Raw genomic sequence first — 15020 nt, forward strand, 5'->3', positions numbered from 1 at the left:
AGAATATTCTAATCACGCAGGGCAGCATGATAGTGTAGCAGTTAGCATAACACTGTTACAGCTTCAGCAACCTGGGATCAATTTTTCTTTACTTTGTTTTATGTTTAGTGGTACAGAGCAGAACAGGCCCTTCAAGCTCAATAAGCTGCACCCAATTTAACCCTAGCCTTATCACAGGACAATTAACAATGACCAACTGACCTACCAACCAATACATCTTTGGATTGTGGGTGGGAACTGGAGCACCTGGAGGAAACCCATGAGCAAACGTCCTTACAGACGGTACTGGAATTGAACTCCAAACTTCGTTGTCCTGAGCTGAAATAGCATCACGCTTACTGCAGCGCCCCTGCTGCCGTATGTCAGGAATTTGTACTTTCTCCCCGTGGCTTCCTTCGGGTATTCCGGTTTCCTCCTACAGTCCAAAGGCATAGGGGTCAGTAGGTTAATTGGTCACGTTGCTGTAATTTGGTGCTGGCTCGCTGGGTTGGAGGGGCCTGTTACCATGCTGTATCTCGAATTAAAAATAAAATTGTAAAGATGCAGCAACAAGCCGTGTTCTCAGGGAGCAAATTCCGGAGATCTGTTTGGGAATGCCAAAGTGCTGGTGAGACAAGGATATATTGTGACCTCCAAACCACTTGAAAATAAAGTGGTGTACTGCCCTCATGAACTAATGCAAATCAGAAAAGGCAGGACAGATTCAACTTAGTTGGTTATCACTAGAGCAGCCTACATGAATACAAGAAGCACTGCAGAAGATGGAAATCTACAGCAACACACACAAGGCTGATCGGGCAGCATCTATGCAGAGGAATAAAGAGCCAACATTTCAGGGTCTCGTCCTGAAACATCAACTGTTTATTCCTCTCCATAGATACTGGCTGACCTGCTGGGTTCCTCCAGCATTGTGTGTGTGTTGCTCCAGCAGCCTACACGAGCCACTTTCGAGTTGGCCTGCATTCTGAGGACAATACGTGTTGCAGACTGCAGATTCAGATTTGGACTTCAAAACATCAATTTATCTAGCATCCAGTAATTTCTGCCCCATTCCCCTCCTCTTATTTTCCATCCCCCATTCTGGTTCCTCTTTTACCCCTTCTCTTCACCTCACCTGCCAAGCACCTCCCTCTGGTTCCCCCTTCTCTTTCTCTTTCTCTCCTATCATATTCCTTCCTCTCTGGCCCTTTATCTTTTCCATCTATCACCTCCCAGCTTCTCATTTCATCTCCCCCGCCCCGCAACCCACCTACCCTCCCCCTCACTTGGCTTGAAATATCACCTATCAGCTTGTACTCCCTCCCCACCCCCCACCTTCTTATTCTGCCTTCATCTCCCTTCCTTTCTAGTCCTGATGAATGGTCTCGGGCCAAAATGGCGGCTCATTATTCCTCTCAGTTGATGCTGCCTGACCTGCTGATTTCTTCCAGTATTTTGTGTGTGCAGTTCAAGATTTCCTGCATCTGCAGAATCTCCTGTGAGTAGATTTCAGACTCAGATTCAGATTCACTTACTTGTCACGTGCACATAGAAACATACAGTGAAAGGTAAAACTTGCCTAAACAACTAGCATGCCCTAGGATGCACTGGAGGCAGCCTGCAAACATCGCATTACTACAGCCATGCTCTAACTAGCATTGTATAAATGGTTACATACCATAACCACACTTCTACTGAATGCCCAGCTAATGAATAAAAATCCCATGTGCCTTTTACACCACCAAGGCTACAGGGTGAAAGCAGGGGAATAGGGTTGAGGGGAATAGTATATCAGCAATTTTGAAATGTCAGAGCAGGCCCGAACAGCCTAATTCTACTCCTATGTCTTGTGGTCTTATGGTCTACTATTTCCAAACCATTTCTGGATCTAATTTGCCAACTTGCCCTGAATCACATGGGCTCTAACCTTTAAGAACCATATTACACAGGAGCAGAATTCGGCCATTCAAGCCTTCGAGTTTGTACCACCATTTGATCATCGCTGACTTATTTTCTCTATCATCCTGCGCACCAATGTTGCTCCATTCTTTAATACACTTTAGGGCCCTATTATTCAATGTGAACGTTCTATACCTACCTAATAGTTAATCTAACTGTTATTTTTCTGCCTACCTTATCACTCATTGATATTACTCTGTAATCCAAGATGATCCTCCTCAATATTAATAAAACCACCAAATTTTCATGTGATCTTTAAATTTACTAATCGCAATTTATAAATTCACATCCAAATCCTTTGTGTATATTAGAGACATTAAGGGTTTGCACAGATACCTCTGATATATCACAGGACGCGAGCTTCCAGTCAAAAGACAACTATGACTACTCTCTGCCTGAGGCTTTATAAGGCATTGGTCAGACTGCACATGGAGTATTGTGAGCAAATTTGAGCCCTTTGTCGAAGAAGTGATGCACTGGCATTGGAGAAGGTCCACAGGATGTTCAAAAGAATAATTCCAGAAATGACAGGGTTAACATATGAGGAGCATTTGATGGCTTTGGCATGTACCTACTGGAGTTTAAAAGAATGAGGGTGAATCTCATTGAAACCTTTTGAATATTGAAAGGCCTAGATAGAGTGGATGTGGAGAGGCTGTATCCAATAGTGAGAGCATTTAGGATTGGAAGACATAGCCTTAGAAGAGAGGGCTGTTGACTTAGAGCAGAGATAAGGAAGAACTTCTTCAGCCAGAAGGTAGTGAATCTGTGGAATTCATTGCCACAGACAGCCGTGGAGGCCAAGACATTGAGTAAATTTGAAGCAGAGCTTGAAAGGTTCTGGATTGGTCACAGTTACGGGGAGAAAGCAGGAGAATGCAATTGAAAGGGATAATAAGTCAGCCATGATGGAATGGTGGAGCAGACTTGATGGGCCAAGTGTCATAATTCTGCTCCTTTGTCTTGTTGTCTTACGATCTACTCAGTGTGCACTGTATCCAAACCAACTAGAACTGGATCGTATGGGCGCTAAACTTTCAGGCCCATGAGGCCATAGGACTTAGAGGCAGGTTTAGGCCATTCAGCCCATCAAGTCCACTCTGCCATTTGAGCATGGCTGATATACTCTCCTGTCTTCTATTAGTCTTGGTATCACCGCCGGGAGAGTCACTCCCCCTTTTAGTGACGTTTACAGGGACCGTTGCAGACGACAGGCCTGAAGCATTGTTGAGGATCCCAACCGTCCACCCCATAAGCAAGGAGGTACAGGAGAGTCAGGACTAGGACTGCCAGACTGGGTAACAGCTTCTTCCCTCAGGCTGTGAGACTAATGAACATCCTGCCACCACTGAGGTCTTGTCACTAGGACAACGAGCTGTTTATTGTTCACTCTACTGTTTACTGTTTACCTGTGCTGAGCACTTCAAGTGCATTTTGAATTATATTTTATTAACTTACTTATAGTAATATTTAGTTTTATGTGCTGGGTGTGTTTTGTGGGTGCACTGTGATCCAGAGGAATTTTGTTTCATTTGGTTGAATGTATGTACAGTCAGATGGCAATTATCTTAAACTTGAACTTGAACTATCAGCATATTAGATAAAATCTTGCTGTCAAACTTGCTTTATTTCAGATTTCACAGAGTTCAAAGTACAACTTATGTACCTTTGTGCACATCCTTAAGCTCTCTGTGAGTTATGTAAAGTATACAAACCTGATCATATTTCATAATCTGTGGATTTATTTTCAGGTAGTACCTGTGTTGTAAACCCAACGGACCTGTTCTGTTCTGTTCCTGGACGTCTGTCGCTACTCAGTTCCACTTCCAAATATAAAGTGACCATTGCAGAGGTGAAAAGGCGCCTGTCACCTCCAGAATGTCTCAATGCTTCTCTCTTGGGAGGGATCTTACGGAGGTAAATCTTAATACCAAATATATCAAATTTCAGTACAAAGCAAATCATAAAACGCACATGAACTGAATGGTCTTTTTAAGCCAAATGGTTTTCTTTCACCTTGAGCTTCAGTCAATTATCATACTCATTGAAGAATTATTATAAATACTCGGCTAAGATCTCTCTTTAAAGTCATCCAGTTTGTATCTGTTCATGTAGTGGAAGTGGGTGTTATGAATCAGAATCAGGTCTATTATCACTGGCATACAGTATATTGTGAAATCGGTTGTTTTGTGGCAGCAGTACATTGCATTACATAATAATAAAACTACAAATTATAATAAGAAATATATTTTTAAAGATTAAAGGAGAACAATAAAATATCAAAGTAGGGTACATGGGTTGATTATCCTTTCAGAAATCTGATGGAGTAGGGGAAGAAGCTGTTCCTAAAGCATTGAGTGTGGGTCTTCATCCTAATGCTACCCCTATGTCTTGTGGTTATGTTAAGCGTTAGATAATCTCAAATCCTTCATTTCTCAGTAGGTGATGGTTCATTGCACATTTAGAGTTGGTACAGAGGGCTGGGATTGGAAATTAAAATTCATCTGGTTACTGGAGGAGGAGATCAATATGACTGAGACACTTGCAACTCTCAGAATGAGGAAGTTCAAATGCAATTAAAGTTTTAGAATCAAAATCAGAATAGGGTTCATTATCACTGATATGTGTCATGAAATTTGCTGTTTTGTGGTAGCAAGACATAAAAATCACTGTAAGTTACAATAAGAAATATATTAAAAAATAAATATGTTGTGCACAAAGACAGCTAAAAGTGAGACAGTGTTCATGGGTTCATTGTCCATTCAGAAATCTGATGGCAGAAGGGAAGATGGTTTTCCTGAAGTGCTGAGTGTGCATCTTCAGGCTCCTGTACCACCACCCTGATGGTGCCAATGAGAGGGCACATCCTGACTGGCGAGGCTCCTTGAGAATGGAGGCTGCCTTCTTGAGGCAGTGCCTTTTGAAGATGTCTTTGATAGTGGTGAGGGTAGTGCCCACGATGGAGCTGGCTGAGAGCTCCACTCTCTGCAGCTTTTTCTAGTCCTCTGCAGTGGCTTTTCCATACCAGACGGTAATGCAACCAGTTAGAATGCTCTCCACAGTACATATGCTAGTGTCTTTGGTGACATACCAAATCGTTTCCAACTCTTAATGAAATATAGCTGTTGTCATGCCTTCTTTGTGAATGCTTCAATATGTTGGGTCCAGGATAGATCGTCTGAGATTTTGACACGCCGGAGCGTGAAACTGCTCACCCTTTCCACTGTTGACCCTGCAATGAGGACTGGTGTGTGTTCCCTTAACTACCCCTTCCTGAATTCCACTAGCAGTTCCTTGTCCTTACTGATGTTGAATTTAAGGTTATTGTAGCGACACCACGCACTATAGAATTATAAAAAAGAAAGAGACCCTTCAGCCTATCTAGTCCCTGCTGACCAGATCTTCTGTCTAGTCCCACCTATCCGCACCTGGACCATTTCCCACCAAAACCCTCCATCCATGTACCTATCCAAACTTCTCTTAAACGTAACAACTGAACCCACATCTATCACTTCTGCTGGCAGCTCGTTCCACATTCACACCATTCTCTGAGTGAAGAAATTCCCCTTCATGTTTCCATTAAATATTTCACCTTTCATCCTTAACTTATGGCTGATAGTTCTAGCCTCACCAAATCTGAGAGGGAAAAAGAAACTTGCATGTGTTTACCCTATCTATACAGCATTCATGATTTTAAATATTCAACCTTTAGCAACCAATACATGAGTGGAATAAAAATCCTTCACCAAATAATTATTAAGCACTTATACATGGGTAGATACACAGGTGAAAAAGGGTTGGTGGGCTATAATGTCAGTAATTAACGAAAATAAATCCTTATGAGCTTTGCTAAATTCTGATGTTTTAATGCAAGGTTCTTTCAGAAGTCAATAAAACTTGATACTTCACAATCTTTTTAAGTATTCTTATATTCCATAGTTCAATGTGTCCCCTTTTGGTTATACTTGTATAACTCTAGAAGGTTCTGTGAGATTCTTTCCTCTGTGTTATTTGAATAATAGCCTTCTCATTGGTTGACTCTTATCAATCAATTTGAATGGTATTTTCCTTGTTTATGTGTATAAAAATAGTTGACCATAAGATGAATCCATCTTAGTATTTTGGTTCTTTTGTCTCTCTTTTTGATTAGTAGACCTCTATCACTTTCTATGTAAAGTTTTTCTTTGTTCTGTCCATGCTTAATAAATCAATCATGAAGGAGCAAATTTTGTGCCTCTTTCCTAACTTCTCAAGGAAACTTGGATTAAAAATCTTCAGAATCCAACAGCTTTAACCTAAGGTAGTACAATTTTCACATGGCTTAAACTTGAAACTGAGCATATCATTCACTTTGGTACCTCCAGGCAGACATCTCTTAGACAAAAGCAGTTATTTTAACTTGTACCTGTGGTTAAAACAATAAAGAAGATGAATCTATTGTTTGTAAGGTGAGGTGTGAAATTATTATCCTTTCCTTTCCTTCAATATCAAGTATTAAAATCAGCTCCAAACTTCCAAACCTGTTTCTACCTAGGTTCAAAATTCAAAGTAAATTTATTATCAAAGTACATATTTGCCACCATATTCTGCCCTGAGATGCACTTTCTTGGGGCATTCACAGTAAATACAAAGAAACGCAGCAGAATCAATGAAAACCCGCACACAGCAAGACAGACAAACAATCAAAGTGCAAAAGGCAACAAACTGCAAATACAAAAAGGAAAGAAGACATATTAGACAGTAGTATACATAGTAGAGTACGTCTCAACAGAGTTAAAGGATTAGTGAAAATGTGTTAGTGCTCTTCATACAGTGTCTCTGGTTTCCATTGTGAGTGACTCTAACACTGACTGATGTTAATACCTACAGAGCCAAGTCTAAGAATGGGGGACGGTGTTTACGGGAGAAGTTAGACAGGTTGGGACTGAACCTACCAGCTGGCAGGCGGAAAGCAGCCAATGTCACCCTGTTAACTTCGCTGGTTGAAGGTAAGAGAAAATTTCAGAGAAAAAAATGACGCCAATCAAATTATTCAAGCCCACTTACATTTTGAAGACTTTTACTGTGATATACGTTAAGTCCTGTTAGGATGGCAAAACTCGGTAAGAATGCTTCACTAAAATTCAGGACAATGTCTAGATGTCAAGATGTCAGGATTGTTTAATGGTATTTCCAGTACACAAGTCAGAAGACTGAATCAGAATCAGAATCAGGTTTATTCTCACCAGCATGTGTTGTGAAATTTGCTAACTTAGCAACAGCAGCTCAGTATAGAAGAAGAAGAAAAATCAATCAATCAATCAATTACAGTATACGCATGTTGAATCGATTAAAAATCATGCAAAAACAGAAAATATATATACAGGTATTTAAAAAGTGAGGTAGTGTTCACGGGTTCAATGTTCATTTAGGAATGGGATGGCAGAGGGGAAGAAGCTCTTCCTGAATGAAATAAATGTTACTCCGGATCTGATGCAGCACAAAAAAATAAGATAAAGAGCCTAATAATAAAAAACACAATAAATATAAATACATAAGATAGCTTACATACATAGATTGATTGTATGTCCATAAAGTGACACTAGGCACAGGAGTATTTGTACATAAGGTGACTGATAGGAAACGATAAAATAGTGTTGGTGAGATGTGTAGAAGGTTGAGTTAGTGGGTGGAGGTGTTGATCAGCTTTACTACTTAGGGAAAGTAACTGTTTTTGAGTCTGGTGATCCTGGAGTGGATGCTGTGTTGCCTCCTCCCTGATGGCTTTCCAATAGAACTCTACATGTCATGTTACAAGATCTTAAAATGAGTTTTATTAGTTTACCTGTGCCAATACAAATCTAAATATTTGCTATCATTCTTTGAACAAACACTGATGCATATCCATAATAAAACGTTAATAAGGTCATACTGTACTTTAAGATGACCGCTGAGGGAAAGTCAGTCAAGTGATTTGGTGTGTGAAGCGTGCCTCCAGGAGTGGTGGTGGAGGCAGAATTATTGGGGACATTTGGAGAAGTCTTAAATGGGCACATGGATGATGGAGGGATGGAAGGCTGTGTGGGAGGCAAGGACTGGATTGATCTTGGAGTGGATTGGTGAGCTGGTGCCATATTGTGGATTGAGGGTCCTGTTCTGTACTGTGATGTTCTATGTTCAATGCTTATATTGAGGAATTTGAGAATAATTGTACTCATGCGTAGAATCTTTCTTGTAACATACTGGACACAATCTCTTCTTAGAACAGTAGAAACAGGCCCTTCAGCCCACAATGTTGTGACAAACAAATTCAATTAGTAATTAAATGGCTAACTAAAGTCTTCTCCATACTAAAAACTATATACAAGAGAAGTGTAAACTTAATAGATTTTTGGCTCTATGATAATAGGCTAGTTGCAGAGGAAAAATTGGCCAAGTAAAGACAATAAAGAACTCTTAGAGCAACACACACAAAGTACTGCAGGAACTCAGCAGGTCAGGCAGCATCTATGGAGAAAAATAAACAGTCAACTCTAATACATTGGAGTAGCATTAGGCTATTCGGCCCATTGCATCTGCTCTGTTATTCAATCATGGCTGATTTATTATTCCTCTCTACCCCAATCTCCTGCCCTTTCCCTGTAACCTTTCACACCTTGATTAATCAAGAACCTATCAATCTCCACCTGAAATATACCCAATAACTTGGTCTGCACAAATGTCCGTGGAAAAGAATTCAACAGAATCACTGCTCTCTGGCTAAAGAAATTTTTCCTTGTAAATGGATATCCACTTATTCTGAGGCTGTGCCCTCTGGTCCTAGACTACCCCACTATAGGAAACATCCTCTCCACGTCCATCCTATCTAGGCTTTCAATATTCAATAGGTTTCAATGAAATCCTCCCTCTTTCTTCTAAACTCCAGTGAGAACAAGCCCAGTTCCATCAAATACACCTCATATGTTAATCCTTCCAATCCTGGAATCATTTTGATGAACCTCTTCTGAACCCTCTCCAGTGCCAGCTCATCTTTTTTTAGATAAGCGGTCCAAAACTGCTCATAAATACTTCAAACGTGGTCTGACCAATGCCTTATAAAGCTTACTATTATATCCTTGCTCTTATATTCTAGTCCTCTTGAAATGAATGCTAACATTTCATTTGGTTTCCTTATCACTGACTCAACCTGCAAGTTAATCTTTAAGAAATCCTGCACCAGGACTTCCAAGTCCCTTTGCAGCTCTGAATTTTGAATTTTCTCCTCATTTAGAAAATAGTCTTTATTTATTCTACCGGTGTATGACCATCCACTTCACTACACTACATTCCATCAGCCACCTCTAAGCCCATTCTATTAATCTGTCTAAGTCATTTTACAGACTCGTTGTTTCCTCAACAACACCTGCCCCTCCACTTATCTTCTTATCGTCCACAAACTTGGCCAGAAAGCCATCTAGTCCTTCATCCCATCATTGACATACAACGTGAAAACTAACAGTCCCAATAATGACCCCTGAACCACACTACCAGTCACCAGGAGCCGAACAGAAAAGGCTGTCTTTATTCTCACTCTTTACATTGGACAATCTTCTATCCATGCTAGTGTCTGTCCTGTCGTACCATGGGTTCTTATCTTATTAAACAGCCTCATGAGCTGTACCTTATCAAAGGCCTTCTGAAATCCATGTAAACAATATCCACTGACTCTCCTTTGTCTATCTTACCTGGCCTTTCCTTAAAGAATTCCAACAGATTCATTAGGCAAGATTTCTCCTGAAGGAAACCATACTGACTTTGAACTATTTTGTCATATGCCTCCACGTACTCCAAAACCTCATCCTTAATAATAGACTCCCAAATCTTCCCAACCACTGAAGTCAGCCTAACTGGCCTATAGTTTCCTTTCTTCTCCCTCTCTCCCTTCTTGAAGAGTGGAGTGACATTTACAATTTTCCAGTCCTCTGGAACTATTCCAGAATCTAGTGATTCTTGAAAGAACATTACTAATGCCTAAACAATCTCTTCAGCTACCTGTCACAATGGCGAGGGCATAGGGAGCAAGGGTGGACCCAAATGCAAGACACCCCTTGTGAGGTTAATTAAATTTAGTTTATTGTTCAATATCAGGAGAACTAGGCAGGAGCAGGAGTAGCAAACTGGACAAGGACTCAGGACTACGACTAGGCTGAGACCAAGGGTCTGGGCTAGGACTCGGAATCGGCTCCCAGAACTAGAGAAGACATGAAGAGGCTAGGGTATGGACTCCAAGCCAGAGACTGGGCAAGGACCCAGTACCTGGGTCTTGCCTCGGGCTTGGACCCCAGAAGCAGGCATGGACATAACATGGGCTAGGGAGAGGAGGAACATGGGAACATAGAGCCTCGGTCTTGGGAGAGCAGGTACATGGAACCATGGACACATACACAGAACACAGAGTTGGGTACAGGACATAAGGCCAGGACTCACACACAGAACAGAGAGTCGGGGCCCTTCCTTGGGTACAGGACGTAGGGCCGGGACTCATGACCCTCCGCGGGGCAACGACAAGATGGCCTGATTTACCCCACGGAGGCGAGGACAAGACAAGACAGAACAAGACCCCCCATGGGGCAACAGCAAGATGGCCTGATCTACCCCACGGAGGCGAGGACAAGACAAGACGAGACATGACTCCCCACGGGGCAACGGCAAGACGGCCTGACTTACCCCACGGAGGCGAGGACAGGACAAGACAAGACCAACACGAATGGACACTAGACAGTACCTATTTAGCTCCGGCGATGGAACTAGACTGAAGTGCAGGCGGGGGCTGCAGACGAGGGGTAGAGGCAAGAGGAGCAGAGAAGGGATTCAGACAAGAGGTTAGGCCAGGAATCACAGACCACCAGGGCCAGGACTTGACTCAGAACTGGGAAGCCGCCAAGGCCAGGACTTGACTTCGTGCTTGAATGCCGCCAGGGCCAGGACCAGGATTTGACTTGGTGCTTGAATGCCTCCAGGGCCAGGACTTGACTTGGTGTTAGAATGCCACGAGGGCCAGGACACTTGACTTGGTGCTAGAATGCCGCCAGGGACAGGACTTGACTTGGAGCCTCTGGGTAGTGGCGAGCTCTCGACTTGGCCTGGGAACAGTAGACAGCAGTTCTTGATTCCCTCTGGCGGGTTAACTGACGGACCCACCTCGGTGAGGAAACCTTGCAGGCTCGCTTTGGCGAGGTAACTGGACTGGGTTGCTCCGGTGAGGAGAGGCGAATTACCGGCACTCGCTTCAGCAGAGACTAGGCTTGCTTCGGCCAGATGACATCGGCACTCCATAGCTTAGATGACTTCGCAGACGCTCCCGTGCCGAACAGCTGAAAGCCGGAGACTATAAGTCACCGGTCCAGCCGAGTGTTAATTGCCTCTAATCACCAAAGCCGAGGGACATGGGAAAACAGGGAATCAACGGTCCGGATTGTAACATAAACAAGGTAAATTTAAAGGGACCCCGATCCGGACCATGACACTACCTCCTCCAGAGCCCTGAGATGTAGTCCATCTGGTCCAGGTGACTTATCTACCTTCAGACCTTTCAGGTTCACAAGCACCTTCTCCTTAGGAATAGCAAATACACTCACATCTGCTCTCTGACACAGTTGAATGAGGGGAGATTTGATAATATTATGTAAAAATATGAGGAGTATTGATAAGGTAAATGTTCTTTTTCAATCTTTTTATTAGTTTCATAGAATATAAACATAACATAGCAATAATACAAAATTGTTGGGAATACATTGTAATACTTAAGATGAGTAATTATAAAACCAAATAGTATTAATTGACAAAACTCCCAATCATGTAGGATACCAATGAATAATGCAGGACAAAAAGAAAATATCTAGAGAAAAATCATGAAAAAAGAAAAAAAAACAACCCCCCCCCCCAAAAAAAAAACTAATCTAAACAGAGTTAACCAACTAAACTAAAAAGACTTGGGCAATTTTAACAACGTAAAAATGGAAGAAAAGAAAACCTTAGTGTTGACAACTCCGTCCCTCTGATAAGGTAAATGTAAGCAGACTTTTTCCACTGAAGTTGGGTGAGACTAGCATGGGAGGTCATAGGTTAAGGGTGAAAGGTGAAATATCTAAGAGGACCACGAAGGGAAGCTTTTTCACTCAGAGCATGGTGAGAATGTTGGAGGCGGTGGTTGGGGGGGTAGTTGCTGCCGGTGGAAGTGGTGGATGTGGGTTTGATTTCAACAAATAAGGGAAGTTTGGATAGGTGTGGATGGGAGTGGCATGGAGGCTATGGTCCATGGGACTAGGTAGAATAGCAGTTCAGCATGGACGAGATTGGCATGGTGATTTATCTTAGGGCTCAGTGCTCCAAAGATTATGTTTCTGACTGCCTCTGCAAGCATCATTCCTAAACAGCACTTCTCATGTGTGGTTGATGGACATAAAACATCATTGGGTTTGGTTGACCCTAGGGTAATTACAGGCAAAAGAATAGTCCCATTCATTTAATAGTGTTGCCGTGGGCTTGTCGGGCTGTAGGGGCCTGTAACTGTGTTTTATCTCTAAATAAAATTAAAATTGCAAAGTTCTTACCATGTTATGAAATGCTCAAGTTGAAAATCAAGTTATTTATTGTTAGAACAACGTGTACATAATTCTGAAGGAACTCAGCAGGTCAGGCAGCCTCTATGGAAACAAATGAACAGTCGACATTTCAGGCCAAGATCCAGGGTGAGACGTGCTGAGTTCCTCCAGCACTTTGTATGTATTTCTCTGGATTTTACAACATCTGCAGAATCTCTTCTATTCATATTTATTACTATAATTTCTCTAATAGAGCAAATTTTGTATCTTCCATCAAAGCGGCTTCAAATTTCTCCAAGTGCTCACCTATTGGAGTTAAAAGTAATTTCTTCTTTCACTAAGGCGAGGCCCTCCACTTGGCCCGGGATTTTGGATACACGTGTGAAACAGAGTTTCCTGCCAAAGCAGTGGGAGAACAGCTCGCCCGACAGCACCTTGAACCTAAAGAACAGACGCCAAGAAAAAAAATGATTCTAGCAACTAAGTATGTAGCTTCCTTTACCCATTTACATTAGTGATATGTGCCATTTCTTTTTCATTTAAAATCTTCTGCTTTTCTTTTAAAATGCTAACTCAAAGTTCAAAGTTCATAGTAAATTTATCATCAAAGTACTTATATGTCACAATAGTCAATCCTGAGGTGTGTTCCAACATCTATTGACCTAATATTGTCATCTCCAGAAATATTTTACTATTCTTATAATCTGTGAGTAATATGGATTTATGGATTGGGTGCCACTGTATTGCAGCTTGGGGCATTGGAGTTTGGAGTTCAATCCTGGCACCCTCTGTAAGTAATTTGTACATCCTCCCCGTGGAATGCATGGGTTTCCTCTGGGTGCTCTGGCTTTCTCCCACAGGCCAAAGATGTACTGCTAAGTAGGTCAATTAGTTGTCGTAAAATTGTCCCGTGATTAGGTTAAGGTTAAATTAGGAGTTGCTGGACAAAGCAACTCAAAAGGACGGAAGGGCCTATTCCACACGGGATCTTTAAGTAAAATAAAGTTAAATTAATATCTATTAAAAAATGAAACTTTTTACATTCTATTACTGTTTAGAGAACAGTAGAATGTTAATGGTTGAAGCCAGCACCGTGTTTAATTTACTCTAAAGCATGACCATTTTTGCATGCAGTGATTACTTACATTGAATCTCTTTGAAGTTGCTGCGGAGACTCCAAACTTGTTGAATGCAAAAGGTGCTCAAAATATTCCTGCCTTGAAAAGGCATTTCATGTCTAATTGATGTTGTGAATCAACATATGTCATGAAATTTGCTGTTCTGTAGCAACAGTACAGTGCTAGACATTTACTATATGTTAATATAAATTTCAATAAGATCATATAGAAAATCAATAATTAAATAATTATTTACCAGAGAGCAAAATAGTGAGGTAATGTACATGGGCTGTTCAGAACTCTTCGACGGGAGCTCAGTGAGACCCTCTTACTGCTCCCCCTCTGTGATCTGTACTGCCCTCTGACTCTTTGACCATGTGAACACGTCAGACTGTACTCCTCCACATCTCCTCACGTTCCTATTCTGACTTCTTCCTCCTTTCCTTTTCAGTCCTGATGAAGGGTCTCAGCCCAAAACATTGACTGTTTATTCCTCTGCATAGATGCTGCCTGACCTGCTGGGTTCCACCAGTGTTTTGTATTTGTTACTACAGATTTCCAGCATCTGCAGAATCTCTTTTGCTTATGATCAAAGATCAGCTTTTTTTGTTACCTGTACATTGAAATACAGTGAATTTCATCTTTTGCGTCAATGACCAGCACAATCCGAGGATGTGGTCAGGGGAAGCCCATAAGTGTCACCACGATTCTGGGGTCAACATAGCAGGCCCACAACTTAATAATCCTGACTCATACACCCTTGGAATGCAGAAGGAAACCGAAAGACTTGGAGGAAATCTACATTCAAAGCTCTAAGTTGAAAGTAAATTTATTATCAAAGCACATATTTGTCATCTTGAGATCCATGTGCTTACGGGTAGTGGCTGGAACTCAACCCCAATCTTCCAACTGCTGGCGGTGTAAAGTGTTTTGCTACCATGCCATCTTAACTTCAAGTTGGAAGTTTAATTCAAGGTCAAGTTTATCTGTCATTCAACCATACACATAAATACAGCCACATGAAACAGTGTTCCTCTGGGGCCAAGGTGCAAAACACATCACCAATGACACACAGCACGTGTCACATATAGCACCTACAGTTACAATAGCAGAAAAACATACAGTCACTAAAAAATAGTCCCTGATTGGCATGGCCTGTAGATTAATGGTGTATGAGATGGTCATCTGCAGTCATGAGACAAAATTATCTATTTACCTAATAGCACCCCAAAAATGGATGCAAAATAAAAGCATGTCTTATCCATGGAGGGAATCAAGAATGTGTGTTGCTGGATGCAGCTAAGTGCGGAACAAATGTAGCGGGTGTCAGAGAAACTCTGAAAAGTGAAATTGCAGCTGACATTTCCATTCCAATTTTTGTAGTTGCATCACAAGCTGAGGC

General features: G+C 41.7%; 1 protein-coding gene across 1 annotated transcript in view; it reads left to right on the forward strand.

Moving 5' to 3' along the window:
• tfap2d (transcription factor AP-2 delta (activating enhancer binding protein 2 delta)) overlaps nt 1–15020 on the forward strand; it is a 74067-nt gene that overhangs the window by 41436 nt on the left and 17611 nt on the right. Inside the window, exons 4-6 of the mRNA XM_072277603.1 lie at nt 3690–3855; nt 6808–6926; nt 12843–12984. Of these exons, the coding sequence (XP_072133704.1) occupies nt 3690–3855; nt 6808–6926; nt 12843–12984 (427 nt within the window). The remainder of the gene's footprint in view (nt 1–3689; nt 3856–6807; nt 6927–12842; nt 12985–15020) is intronic.

The sequence above is a fragment of the Mobula birostris genome, chromosome 2 (assembly GCF_030028105.1).
Source record: "Mobula birostris isolate sMobBir1 chromosome 2, sMobBir1.hap1, whole genome shotgun sequence".
Taxonomy (NCBI): Eukaryota; Metazoa; Chordata; class Chondrichthyes; order Myliobatiformes; family Myliobatidae; genus Mobula; species Mobula birostris.